Raw genomic sequence first — 13,874 nt, 5'->3', positions numbered from 1 at the left:
GTGTCTCCATCCAGGTCCTGCCAGCACCCCTCTTACTGCTGCAGGGGTAAGTGTGGGAGACCTCCCTACCGTGCCCACCTCAGCCATGTGCCAACCTGCTCAGAGCTGAAATCAAAAGGGCTGTGCACTCCTGTCACCAGCCTGAGAATGGACAGTCCTGTATGTCTATGTGAATGTACACTTAAGCCTGCGACGAGGCAGGCTTTGTAAAAAGTCACGGAGAAGTAATTAGCAAGTCGGATCTGTTCACTGAACTAAGATGCACAAATACAGGAGATGAAGGAACAAATTCACCAAGAAGAAAAGAATGGCCGTTAGTAACATTATTTGAGTAAAAATTGCCAGACAGGAAAGAAAACATTCCATTTGATTACATTTGTAAAAACGCCCCCAACAGGCAAAACTAATCTTGAGTATGAGAAGTCAGGATAGTGGTCTTAGGGAAGTATTGCCTCGGGGGGTGGGGGGAGGTTCTGGGTGGTGGCGGCGTTCTGATCCTTGATCTGCATGTGTAATGACTTACGCACGCACTTCTCTATATGTTATAATTTAATAAAGTTAAACCCTCCCCCCAGGTGACTGTAATGTAGAGGAAGGCTGAGAACCACAGTTCTGGAGGGAGGCCTGTGGTGACCGGGCTGGCATCAGTGGGTAGGTTCAGAAGGAGGGTCAGCTGCTGTTGGAGGTGTTGTCCCCTTACTTGTACATTTAAGCATCCTGAGCAGATCCAGTTTGCTAATAGCTCCTTAGGGCTTTTAGGACCGCGTGGCTTTACACAGGAACTTAAATATTCATCCAGCACTGTCAGTGTGCAGGGCGAAGATGGGATGTGGTCCCCTGTTCTAATCCTGGAACCATTCAGTTGGTCTGCACTGGCTGGCTGGCATTGTCTTTGTTTGTTTGTTAACTCCCGGGTGAGTCTAACATGCGAACACAGTTGAGAATAACCGCTCTGCCTCATGGGAGGAGTGGGAAAACCTGGCTAGATAGTTAAAAGTTACTATTTACAAAAGTACAATTATTTTATATCTTTCCTCTGAGGCCTGCCTCTGACAACATCATCTTTCACTTTCAAATGCTCACACCACTTCCCGTTTCTCTCCTCTAATCCTGGGGCCCCCATCACCTTCATCTCAGTGTTTTCCTGATGTGTTCTGTTAACCACTCCTCATTGTGTGGGATCAAACCAAGTATGTCAGGACTTTGACCATCTCTGGACAGCCAGAGGAAGAGGAGTGCTCACCCAATCACTAAGACAAGCCCCAATACCCCCAAACGCTCCTAAAGACGTCCCAGGGTGATTCCCCATCAGAGGCAAATGCTGTCCTCTCTACTTCTCTGCCCCTAAGTGTCCTCCAGCCTGAATTCTACTTGCTGCCCTAAATTTGACGTAAGTGCCACAGAGACAGCTGGGTGGATACCCACTGATGCCTGCCTATGCTCAGGCTTAGCATCGCATTCAACTGCAGAACAAAACTGATCACTTTAGTTGCTGGGATTCTATTGACAACTAGTACTGCCTAGGGTTTCACTTTTTAACAAAATCCAATCTAGCCACAATTACATTTCAGAGTTCCTTCTGGTATAGCCCTTGGGCCCCTCCTCTCTTAGCCGATTCAATGGCTCCGCTCTTAGCTACCTTACAACCGATATCTCCCAAATTTATATTTCCAACCCTTGATTCTGAACTATAAATTTCTACGTCCAATTGACTAATATTTTCACTCTGACATCTCAGAGACACAAACCCATAATGTCCAAGCCTCACCCTTCCTAATACTAGCTACCACTGAGTTGCACAGGCTGGAAAACCTAGAAGATTCTTTCCCTGCTCCCTCTCCATTTCCGGTATTTCACCAAGTCCTGTTAATTTTACTTTTGTAATACACCTCTTGGTAAAGTCCAGTTCCCTGCCATCTCTACCATCATTAGCCTGGCCCAAGCTACAGTATTACTCACCTGAGCCGTGCAGTGGCCTCCTAATTTGCCTCCCCTCATCCGCTCTACTCTTGCATGGGTGTGCAAGTGCAGATTTACCCTAAACACAGACACCCCAATACAGCCCTCTCTCCATCCTGCAGCCAGAATGTTCTTTGTTACTGTTATTGTTATTAGCACAGTTGTTAATGCAGATCTGATTGGGTCACTCTTCTTTAAATCCCAACTCAAATGTTCTTATGCTTTGGATCTCGGCTTATCTGCCACTTCTTCAGGAAAGCCATTCCTAATCACACCAAAGTCGATCAGGTTCACTATTACATATTCTCACAGCATACTGTCCTTCCCCTTCACAGGACTTATAATTTGATAACTTGATCAATACCCGTCTCTCCCAATAGATTAAGCTCCATGAGGGCAGGAACCACGCCTGTCTGTTCACCACGGTAACCTTAGTGCCTAACACAAAGCCTGGCACATAAACATTTTGAGTACAATACAAGGCAGACTCTATACTTCTACATTTCATTCAATTCTATTACATTTGATCCTTTAAAATGTTTCAAATATAAAATGAAAAAACCTTTAGAAAGTATTTCATTCTCCCTCAAAACTTTACGAAATTCTACCTGATACAAAACGCTCAGCTTGATGAAAGGAAAAGCTGAGTCTGAAACATCCTGCAGGGGGATGTTTTTCATTCTTCTTCTTCTCCTGCCCTAATTCATACCAGCCTCAGGATGCTATCAGGGTTTTTACCTGGACCAATTCAGCAGCAACATTGAGTCGGAGTGAGAGAGGCAGTTCTTGAAGGGCTCGAACCAATGACTCACAGTCCACATAAAATGCTGAATTCTATATATATAAAAAAAAAGATAGATTATTGATCAAGATGATTACATATGGGGCTTCCCTGGTGGCGCAGTGGTTGAGAGTCCGCCTGCCGATGCAGGGGACACGGGTTCGTGCCCCGGTCTGGGAGGGTTCCGCATGCCACGGGGCAGCTGGGCCCGTGAGCTGTGGCCGCTGAGCCTGTGCGTCTGGAGCCTGTGCTCCGCAACGGGAGAGGCCACAACAGTGAGAGGCCCGCGTGCCGCAAAAAAAAAAAAAAAGATGATTACATATGACCTTTCAGGAATAAAAGAGCACAAGACGATAAGTAACTGTAAATAAATCATCTATTACTTTTAGCTGGGAGTAATCAGATCATAAATCACACTTGATATGGTTCTAATTTCTACCATCTCTGCATTAAGATAAGCAAAACCAAAAGCACCTTCCTGAGCCACAGCTCAGGCTGCCAGAGCAGCAGCAGGGTGGTGATCACCTCACATCAAGGCTGCACGGAAACCTGGAACCTGCGGATGCTCTTGGAATTACTGAAAAAAACTCAAAGCACTTAATGAAATCTAACTGGACATCTCCCCCCAGATTCAGATGGCTGGCCTTCAGGAGAGCAGGGAAGAGCTGTCTCAGCAGTCAGATGGGGAGGACAGTCACAGCCAAAGAAGCCCATGAGGTATACGCTTCTCTCTCTTCCAACCAGAAAGCAGAGGATGGAAACTTACCCTCCAGCTGGCAGCACTTTGTGTGAGGCCAACACTGTAAGTCCCTTGAACTCCCTTCCCGTGCATAGACGCAAAATCCCATCCAGGCAATGCCCTCACAAATTGACCATATCTGAGAAAACGGTCCAGGTTATCGCATGACCCCTAACGGCTGTTTCTAGGTGCCCCGGCTACCCAAGAGAAGGAAAAACTAGAAGGTGGCTGCCACATTAGAGGCAGACACCACGGACCACCTTGTCTACCAAGGACTATCACAGACCCAGGTAGAACCAGGACTTACGCTGCAATCACTGATTTCAAGTTAGAGAACACCACCCAGGGGTCACGGAGTCTAATCTCCATTCCACTGTAAGGATGCCTTGGGTAGATGGGTTTATAATGACTGGAGGTGGGGAGCCATTCCTGGTGCTCTCAAGTAGAGCGCCGACACTAAACGCAGACCCACCCGAACCCCTGAGCCTCACAACAGCAGTACACAGGGATCAAAGGAAGCAATACAGCTCTTCACCTGCCCTTCTGAAAGTTTCCGGAGATGGCTAGCTCTACGGTAAGCAAGGTTGGCAGCAGCAGATGTGGCCCCTCACCCTGGAAAAAAAGGAACTTACATCTAAAAACATAGAGTATTTAGGGAGCAGGAGAGTGGGAAATGCACTACATGTGCAGGCCTTGCCGCAGTCCTGCACTCAGCACGTCACGTGCTTGATCAAGACCAGCATGGCCAGTCTTTGTTTCGAAGTTTGGAGAAGACCTCTCAAAGCACTAGAAAAGTGTGATCCTGAATGCTTAACCCATGAGTAAGTCACCACATTACAAACTGGAAATCTCACCCTTCCCACTGCCAAGGTGTCTGCAAAGTCACCCGGGTAGACCCCCTGCTTTCAGCCTATAAAAGAGCAAGAACTTTCCGTCCACGATGCCTGCCAACCATTCACATGCTGCTGTCTCAGCTCTCTGGAGAAGGCCCGCTGAGACGTGCTGGGGTCCAGCTAGAAGTGCCCAAACTTCCTCCCCCCTTTTGCATCATGTGTGACACGGCTACAAGGTATATCGTTAACAATGAAAAGTCTGTGAGATCCAGGGAATGGCCAGGCTGTGCTTATGTGCCGAGTCCCAAGTGATGGACCTTCAGCTGCTGGGGTGTCTCCTTTCCCCACGTCTCCAATTCCCACCCACCATCCAAGGCCCAGGTGATAGGGCACCGCCTCCATGAGGACCTCAAGACACTTCAGCCCAGCACAGTGATTTCTCCTCGTCTCCCTGCAGCAGTCCTAGAGCCTAGAACCTACCATCAAACACCACGATGTAAGAAGACCTCCCCTTTTTTGTCACCAGTTTGTCCCCTAAAGGGCTACAGCTGAAGGCCTTAGATATAAAGGGAGCTGAAGTGAATTGCTTGTAATAGTAAAGTGTGAATTTGAAAACAGATTTAATTGGAATAACCACCATGAATTAGCTTTTTTGCTCCATGTTGTAAATAACTGGTGGGTCATCTCTGCCCGGAGAGCCCCATCCCCACATCCACCTGGCCAACGCTGACAGTCACTCACAGTTGGAGCACGCAGCCTGGCCACCCCAGCGCCTCTTCTCCTGCAGATTCGGAGGCTGGGGGCAGGAGGCCAGCCTTGACTGTTAGAACAAAGTCCCTCCAACCCCACTTCTCCGCCATCAGTGTGCGCACAGACTCGGTGGTGAGAATCTATTCTCGAAGGCTCCTCCCTGTCCAGGAAGCCAATCACACTCCGAGTCTCAGTGTCTGCGTAGAGGTACACCATTTGGTGAGGAACGAACCTACTAGAAACTCCACTTACAGCCTCTGATCAGACCACTGCACCTTCCTCAAGACCTACAGCACTCACAGTCCACATTCCTTTGGGTACTCAGGGACCACGGGGACACTTTACAGTGGAAGTGCTCAGATCAAGCGACACTTTAGAGAAAGCTGGGGCGCCTTCCACGTACAGAGCGTCAGGCCTCATTCAGAACTGCGCTCTCAGGGGTGGGCCTGAGTGTCTGTTCCCTTAAAAGCCACACACTCAGGAACCACGGCGTGCCACCCAGTGCTCAGTGGTTGCTCGAGGAAGCTCTACTGACTAAATAAGTCGCTAGTCAACACAACTGAAAAATGGAATGAAAAAAAAGCTTCAGGTGATTTTCAAAAAATAATGGACCTATTTTTTTCACCCTCAGTTCTCCTCCCACCCATTCCCTCCTCACATGTCCCCACACTGTCCAAAGGACAGGTCTGAAAACGCCACTCATGGATTGAAGGGACCAACTCCCCTGCGGTAATGGGGCCAACACGGCTGAAGCAGGGACCCTGACTGCCAGGCCACCTTCCCCTCACCCTGCATGTGAGCCACAGAGACATGAAGGCAAGTCACAGGGACAGCACTGGGCCCTCTCCCATCAGGGTGCCCTTCGGGGCCTCCACCAGGACCCACTGGCAAACTCTTCACTGCTTCATGTCACTGGCTGTGCTGGGGACAGAGGAGCACATGAGGAACAACTGATAGATAGACAGGTAGATAGACAGATAGATTCTTCTCTTCTTTTTCTCTCTCAAGTAAGCAAAAATAAAGAGGACCGAGTGAGGGGAGATGTGGGACACAAAACAGTGCCGGTGGCGAAGTGATGAATTCAGTTTGGGATGTGCTCCACTAATACTTCAACTCAAGATGCTCACAACCAAGCTTGCCTTCTCTCGCTCCATCAGTCATCACTGCTCACTTCATCAGCGTGCTGGGAAGCTTAGCGCCCCTGAGAATCTTTCTTGTCCTCATGTCTCACGTCTGGCCCGTGACGCAATCTACTACGTCCTCCACTGCAGTCCCATCTGCCAGTGAACTGTCTTCCATCTCACGGCCCATGCTGTCGGCCCACGTCCCCTCCCGTTCACCCCGCGTAATATCCTCCTACCTGCTCTCCCAGCCTCCAGCCTCTGACCTCTTCAGTCCCTCCTTCCCAATATTGCAGAGGTCCAGCCTAGCCATTTCCATTGTCTTGCTAAACAAAATTTTGTTAACAAGTAACAGTAGTAATAAGAGCTAATTTTGAGTGTTTCCTCTGTGTCAGGAACTGCACAGAAGGACTTTTATTTATAATCTAATATAATCCTCATGACAACTCTGAGTTACATTTTATTATTAGTTCCATTTTCCAGATGAGAACTAGTATTTACGCTCAGGTTTGCGTCTCTGAAGTCTACGCTCTGACCCACAGGCTAAACTGCCCCTAGATAAAAATGAAGACCAAACCACTGGTACTAAGTGACCCAGACCCACACTGGAAGCCACCTCTTCTGAGAATCCACACTCCAGCTACACTCCAGCTATGCTCCCGACTCTGAGCACAGCCTGGTCTTTCAGATCTCATCATTCTCCTGTTGTTCCCCAGACAGAACCTACCAGAACCATACTCATCCATCCACCAAGGCCCATTCAAATGATCTTTATCCCATGCTGCTACTCTCAATCACTTCCAGCCCAAAGCAGCTTTCTCCCACAGTATTATGTTCATTCATTCATTATACCTCTTATTTTATGTTGCATTCTTTTTCATTTATCATGTAAATATTTACCATCTACTATGTGTCAGCCACTGTGCTAAGGTAAGGGGCCTAGGGCAATGAACAAGCATGGTCTCTGTCTCATTCATCTTCCAATAAGCTACATCTAATAAATATCTAATAAAGAACATGTGTTTTGATAAATAAAGAACCTTAGAATTATTTGAAACTCTCAGGATAACAAAATGTTCTCTGATAGCCAACATGGTGCAAAGGAGTTGAAATGGGAGTTGTCTGGCTTTCACTGAATTCCTCCATGATCTGCGTTCGTCTGTTTACAACTTGTGCTAGAATTCTAAACCATACTCAGGTACATGCCCAAACAGACCCAAGCAAAAACAAATATTTTTAATTCCCAAATTTTTCTATATTATAAAACATACTCTTTGTACAGGAACAGGAAGTCATTTTACAAGTCACTTCCCTCCCCTCTGTCTTTAAGTCAATGTCCCCCCCAAACAACTGAACGTGAAGCCAGCCCACCTGGGGGTGTGAGCCACCTACTGTGTGTGTACTGAGCTGACGGCGGAATGGGGAGGAAGGTCCCGCCCTTTATCCGTCAGGTCTGCTGCCCGGTCTCCTGTCTGAAGCTGTGGGCAGGCTGTCTGATCACTGTATCAGATAGTATGCTCCAGCCCCGGAGTCGGAAGCAAATGCCACGCCAGCACTTACTCATCCTCTGTGCATTTTAAAAAGGGTGAGAATACCTGTCGTCTCTCGTACGGAAAGGTTCAGTGAAATCCTGCCTGGAGAATCATCAAAATTCCTTGGGAGGAAAATATGGCAGCAATACAAAGCAAATAACGTGCGTGGGTGCTACAGATTCACTGAAAGACTTCTGTGATGCTTGTTCTTATTTTATAGCTTTATTCTCCTAATTATAGAAGAAGAGTTATTTAAAACTATAAAGTTAAGGATTTTCTTACCTAACACCAAAAACAGTGTGGGAGAAATAAATTAATTCTCAAGCCTTAGATGAATTTTCACAGAAAGGGAAAAGAAGGAAGGCCAAATGGCAAAGTAATCCACTCAAAATCGTGACTATAAACTTTCAGCCCTACAACCCAGTCTATATGAACTATAGTCATATATGAGCTATATAAGTAGTTCACATAGACGGCCAGGTATAAAGGTCAACTCCAGCTCCAAGAGCCTGTATAATTTAAGCTCCCTGAAAACCTTCTGAGCAATTTAGGTAACTGACGCTGAACTGTACACGAATGACTAGACTCTTCTCTATGTGAAGTCTCCATCGCAACAACAATGTGAAAGGTGCTGGTCTCCAGCCTTGAGAAGAGCCAATCCACGTTCCAGACAGAGCTTCACCTTACCTGTTTGGGGCAGGAAGCTTCACTATCCCACTCTTTCTCCTCGGCAAACCGGAACTGTGAGAAGGAGTCCCCTGGGAATAGAAAAAACATACAATTTTATGTCAAAGCTAAAAGGAAAACACTCAGTTCTCTCAATTTCCCTTTGGGAGTAAAAGTGCTGTTTCTGAAGAGCTGACCATCCCAAACTCAGTGATGATATTCAATAGAAGGTCCTGGCTTCCGCATCTTTCCACATCATCTGTGCAGAGTGGGTACTTGAAAATACTATTGGCAACTGTATTCATTGCTTCATTCAACTCTCAATAAGCCACCATCCTACATGCTTCTTGAGAGACAACTGAACAGTCCAGGCCTGCAGACGTGGCCATCTCCCCATATTTAGCATATTTTCATCTCATCTGCTTAATATATGCAAGGAAACTTTTATGATTTGGGGGTGGGCAAAAGCAGAAAAGGAAGGAGAAAAACAGAACTGAAGGAAAGCAGTTCTCAACTGATCCACAATATGACAGACTTAAAATATCTCTTTGAGGCAAGGTTACCAATCTGAACCATCACTCTAAAAATCACCTGCTTAGAATGTCAGATACAAAATAAAACTCAAAGAATGTGCATTAGATTAGTTAATGTGAATCATGGTGCACTGCTCTGAGCTCTTGGAATAAAGGAAAATGAATCAAGATAAACAAGCTTGACAGATGATTCCGTACAGCGAGCTTTGACACAAAGCTTGTTTTGTAAATATGTACTTATCTGGTTATTTGCATTAAGAATAGCCAATTTATAAAGAATTACTTTTCCACCTGGCTTTCAGGATCCTCCAGAACGTGATCCTACCTCATTAACCCACATTTGCTTCCTATTTCTTGACTTCCTGCTCCCGAGAGCCTCTTTTCACATTCTGAACACACTTCCTTTTCTACCCTATCCTCATTTCTTTTTTAATCCTTCTCCCTTGTCTGGAAGGCCCACACACTTCTACCCATTCATATCCTGTTTATACTTTAAGACTCAGGTACAGGCCCACTTTCTCCTCCTATGATATCTCTCAGGTTATTTAACCATAGAATCCATTCTTTACTTCTAACTTAACAGAGGGGGAAAAGAACTGAAGAATCCTGAATGAAAGAGACAAAGACAAAATCAGAATCTGCACCGTACCCCCAGCATTTCCAAAACACCTGGATCATAACATTTTAACACTTGACAAGATCAAATTCTAGGTAAAAAAGACCAAGAACATCACTCTTTATCATGAGAAAGGGTAAAATCACTACCATTAGTCATTGGCAAATCAACCTTGATCCCTCAAAAATTATGATATAAAGAACCTGAGTAATATAATTAATAATGTCTTGTCTGTGCATGTGGATGTGTAAGTGTATTGTGATTATATGTGGGTAGTTTATAAATATTTTAAAGTAACATTTTAAAAGGACAATAGAAAGGCTACAAAAAACCTTTAAAAAAATCCTAAAATGTAGCAGTGAGACAAACCATATTTGCTGGCGATAAACATTTGTAGCACATATAGGCAAAGAGCCTGTCTCTTACATACAAAGAGAGCTTTTGCAAATCAACCAGAACAAAACCACCTAGTAGGAAAACAGGAAAAGGGGTGAGAATAAGAAAGGAAGTAAGGATCAAGGAGGAATAGGACAGCTTTACAAAGTCTGAGGCAAAGCAGTGAATCAGCTCAATCTGATTCTGACTAAAAGAAGCAAAAGTTAATCCTTTTTGGAGGAAAATGACATTATCAATAACCTAGAATTATCTCTACTATATTTTATACACAGTATCCAAAATTCAGGTGTATCAGGAGATGAGACCAAGATGACAGAAAACTAAGAGAGAGGGGAAAACAAACAAAACCCAATCAAAAAATGGACAGAAGACCTAAATAGACATTTCTCCAAAGAAGACATACAGATGGCCAAAAAGCACATGAAAAGACGCTCAACATTGCTAATTATTAAAGAAATGCAAATCAAAACTACAATGAGATATCACCTCACACCAGTCAGAATGGGCATCATCAAAATGTCTATAAACAATAAATGCTGGAGAGGGTGTGGAGAAAAGGAAACCCTCCCACCCTGTTGGTGGGAACGTAACTTGGTGCAGCCACTACAGAGAACAGTATGGAGGTTCCTTAAAAATCTAAGAATAGAATTACCATATAACCCAGCAATCCCACTACTTGGGCATACCCAGAGAAAACCATAATTCAAAAAGACACATGGCGGGCTTCCCTGGCGGCGCAGTGGTTGGGAGTCTGCCTGCCGATGCAGGCGTCACGGGTTCGTGCCCCGGTCGGGGAAGACCCCACGTGCCGCGGAGCGGCTGGGCCCGTGAGCCATGGCCGCTAAGCCTGCGCGTCCGGAGCCTGTGCTCCGCAACGGGAGAGGCCACAACAGTGAGAGGCCCGCGTATCACAAAAAAAAAAAAAAAAAAAAAAAGACACATGGTGACCCAATGTTCATTGCAGCACTATTTACAATAGCCAGGACATGGAAGTAACCTAAATGTCCATCAACAGAGGAATGGACAGAGAAGATGTGGCACATATATACAATGGAATATTAGCCATAAAAAGGAACAAAACTGGGTCATTTGTAGAGAGGTGGATGTGCCTAGAGACTATCATACAGAGCGAAGTCAGAAAGAAAAATAAATATCGTATATTAACGCATGTATGTGGAATCTAGAAAAATGGTATAAATGATCTTATTTGCAAAGCAGAAACAGAGACACAGACTTAGAGAACAAACATGGATATCAAGAGTGGGGGTGGGATGAACTGGGAGATTGGGATTGATGTATATACACTATTGATACTGTGTATAAAATAGATAACTAATGAGAATCTACCGTATAGCTCAGGGAACCCTACTCAATGCTCTGTGGTGATCTAAATGGGAAGGAAATCCAAAAAAGAGGGGATATACGTATATGTATAGCTGATTCACTTTTCCTTACAGCAGAAATTAACATAACATTGTAAAGCAACTATACTCCAATAAAAATTAATTTAAAAAAACTAAAAATAGAGTTGCCATATGATCCAGCAATCCCACTCCTGGGTATATATCCAGAGAAAACCATAATTCAAAAAGATACATGCACTCCAATGTTCACTGCAGCGCTGTTTACAACAGCCAAGACATGGAGGCCCTAAGGTCCAGTGACAGATGAATGGATAAAGAAGATGTAGTACATATATACAATGGAATATTACTCAGCCATTAAAAAGAATGAAATATGCCATTTGAAGCAACATGGATGGACCTAGAGATTATCATACTAAGTGAAGTCAGACAGAGAAAGACAAATATTATACGATATTGCTTATATGCAGAATCTAAAAAAAAATGATACAAATGAACTTATTTACAAAACAGAAACAGACTCACAGACTTAGAAAACAAACTTATGGTTACCAAAGGGTCGAGGGTTGAGGGGAGGGATAAACTGGGAGTTTGGGATTGACATATAAACACTACTATATTAAAAATAGATAACTAACAAGGACCTACTATATAGCACAGGGAACTCTGCTCAATATTCTGTAATAACCTAAATGGGAAAAGAATTTGAAAAAGGATATATATATATATATATATATGTATATATATGTATGTATAAGTGAATCACTTTGCTGTACATCTGAAAATAACACAACATTGTAAATCAACTATAGTCCAATATAAAATAAAAATAATTTTTAAAAAAAGAGACAATAGAAAAAAATCCAGTTATCAGACCCAGATCCTATGATTTGCAATGTAAAATTTTCAAAAATAGGAAAAACTATAAAATCACAATGACATCCATGAAGTCATTTTTTTTTCCTTTTCCATTATGGTTTATTACAGGATATTGAATATAGTTCCCTGTGCTATACAGCAGGACCTTGTTCTTTATCTATTTTGTATATATCATTGTTTGTATCTGCTAATCCCAAACTCCTAATTTATCCCTCCCCCACCCCCTTGCCCTTTGGTAACCATAAGTTTGTTTTCTTTTTGTTTGTTGATTTTTATAAATTTATTTATTTTTGGCTGTGCTGGGTCTTCGTTTCTGTGCACGCGCCTTCTCTAGTTGCAGCCAGCGGGGGCTACTCTTTGTTGTGGTGCACAGGCTTCTCATTGCGGTGGCTTTTCTTGTTGCAGAGCACGGGCTCTAGGCACGCGGGCTTCAGTAGTTGCAGCACGTGGGCTCAGTAGTTGTGGCTCGCGGGCTCTAGAGCACAGGCTCAGTATTTGTGGCGCACAGGCTTAGTTGATCCGCAGCATGTGGGATCTTCCCAGACCAGGGATCAAACCCGTGTCCCCTGCATTAGCAGGCAGATTCTTATCCACTGCGCCACCAGGGAAGTCCCCATAAGTTTGTTTTCTATGTCTGTGAATGTTTCTGTTTTATAAATGAATTCATCTGTATCATATTTTAGATTCCACATAAGTGCTATCATATGGTAACTGTCTTTCTCTTTCTGACCATGAAGTCATTCTTGATTGATACAAAATAAAGTATTCACATAAAAAATTCAAAGAAAAGAAGAAAATGTTTGAGAAAAATAAGGTACTTTAAGCACTTTTTGTTTATAGTAGTCAAACTCCAAAACAACACAATTTAAAAATCTTAATAAAGTACACAGAGGCTAATTTTGAAAAATAAGCTGGTTAAATGACTATTAAAGAAAGCCAAACTCTCTAATCCTCTCATTGAAGATGAAAGTGTGTCCAGACTTGTCAAAATTATGACTCCTAGAATCAAGAGTACTTCTGGAAAACATGTTACCAAAATTCTCTTCTTATACTGAGATATTTACAGAACAATGGTGGTATTAGTAAACATGCTACTCCTGTATCTTGTACATCAGACATTTGGACGTGCAGGAACAATTGGAGACTTCCATTAAATAAGACAGTGTGGTGCATTCACAATGCATTCAATTCTGCTCCTGCTTTATTCTCTGGCTGAGAGAGTTCCTGTCTCTCACACTAACAGAATGAATCAGAATGAAGAAGTATAGAATGGAACCCAGTGAAGAACAGGGAAAGCCAACTATTGTTGACAGTGGAACAAACATGGTGAAATGTGTCTTGCAAGTCATAAGCATTCAAAGTTTTGGTCACACTCACCAGCTGTGTGTTCAGCAAGTAATTACAGCACAGTGTAATGAACAGAACCAGAAAGCATAAAAGGAGTATAACACTTTCCTCCTCCTCCTTCAGCCAAAGACTAATTTCATGATGTATAAGAGGCTGTGGAACTGCCTTGCTGTGTACTTATACCATATCCTCAAACAAGATGGAGAAGAGCTAGTACCTATTACATAGGCTGCTTGAATAACAGCAACAAAATCCCATAATATTCTACTTTGCAGATAAGAATACAAAAATAGCAGGCCTGCTAAATCCAATGATTATTTATTAAGAATTTATTCATTAGAATCTGCTTAAAAAGGGG

The 13,874-nt window shown here is 43.6% G+C and overlaps 1 protein-coding gene across 1 annotated transcript in view; it reads right to left on the bottom strand.

Annotated features, from left to right (window-relative positions):
- AVEN (apoptosis and caspase activation inhibitor) overlaps positions 1 to 13,874 on the bottom strand; it is a gene marked incomplete at its 5' end in the record, with an annotated part of 193,037 nt that overhangs the window by 1,429 nt on the left and 177,734 nt on the right. The window contains 2 exons of the mRNA XM_082647184.1: positions 2,698 to 2,793; positions 8,403 to 8,473. Coding sequence (XP_082503310.1) covers positions 2,698 to 2,793; positions 8,403 to 8,473 — 167 coding nt within the window. The remainder of the gene's footprint in view (positions 1 to 2,697; positions 2,794 to 8,402; positions 8,474 to 13,874) is intronic.

This window comes from Grampus griseus (genome assembly GCF_964374135.1).
Source record: "Grampus griseus genome assembly, chromosome: 2".
Taxonomy (NCBI): Eukaryota; Metazoa; Chordata; class Mammalia; order Artiodactyla; family Delphinidae; genus Grampus; species Grampus griseus.
The sequence above is the reverse complement of the archived record's forward strand: the minus strand, read 5'-3'. Positions and strand labels throughout refer to the sequence as shown.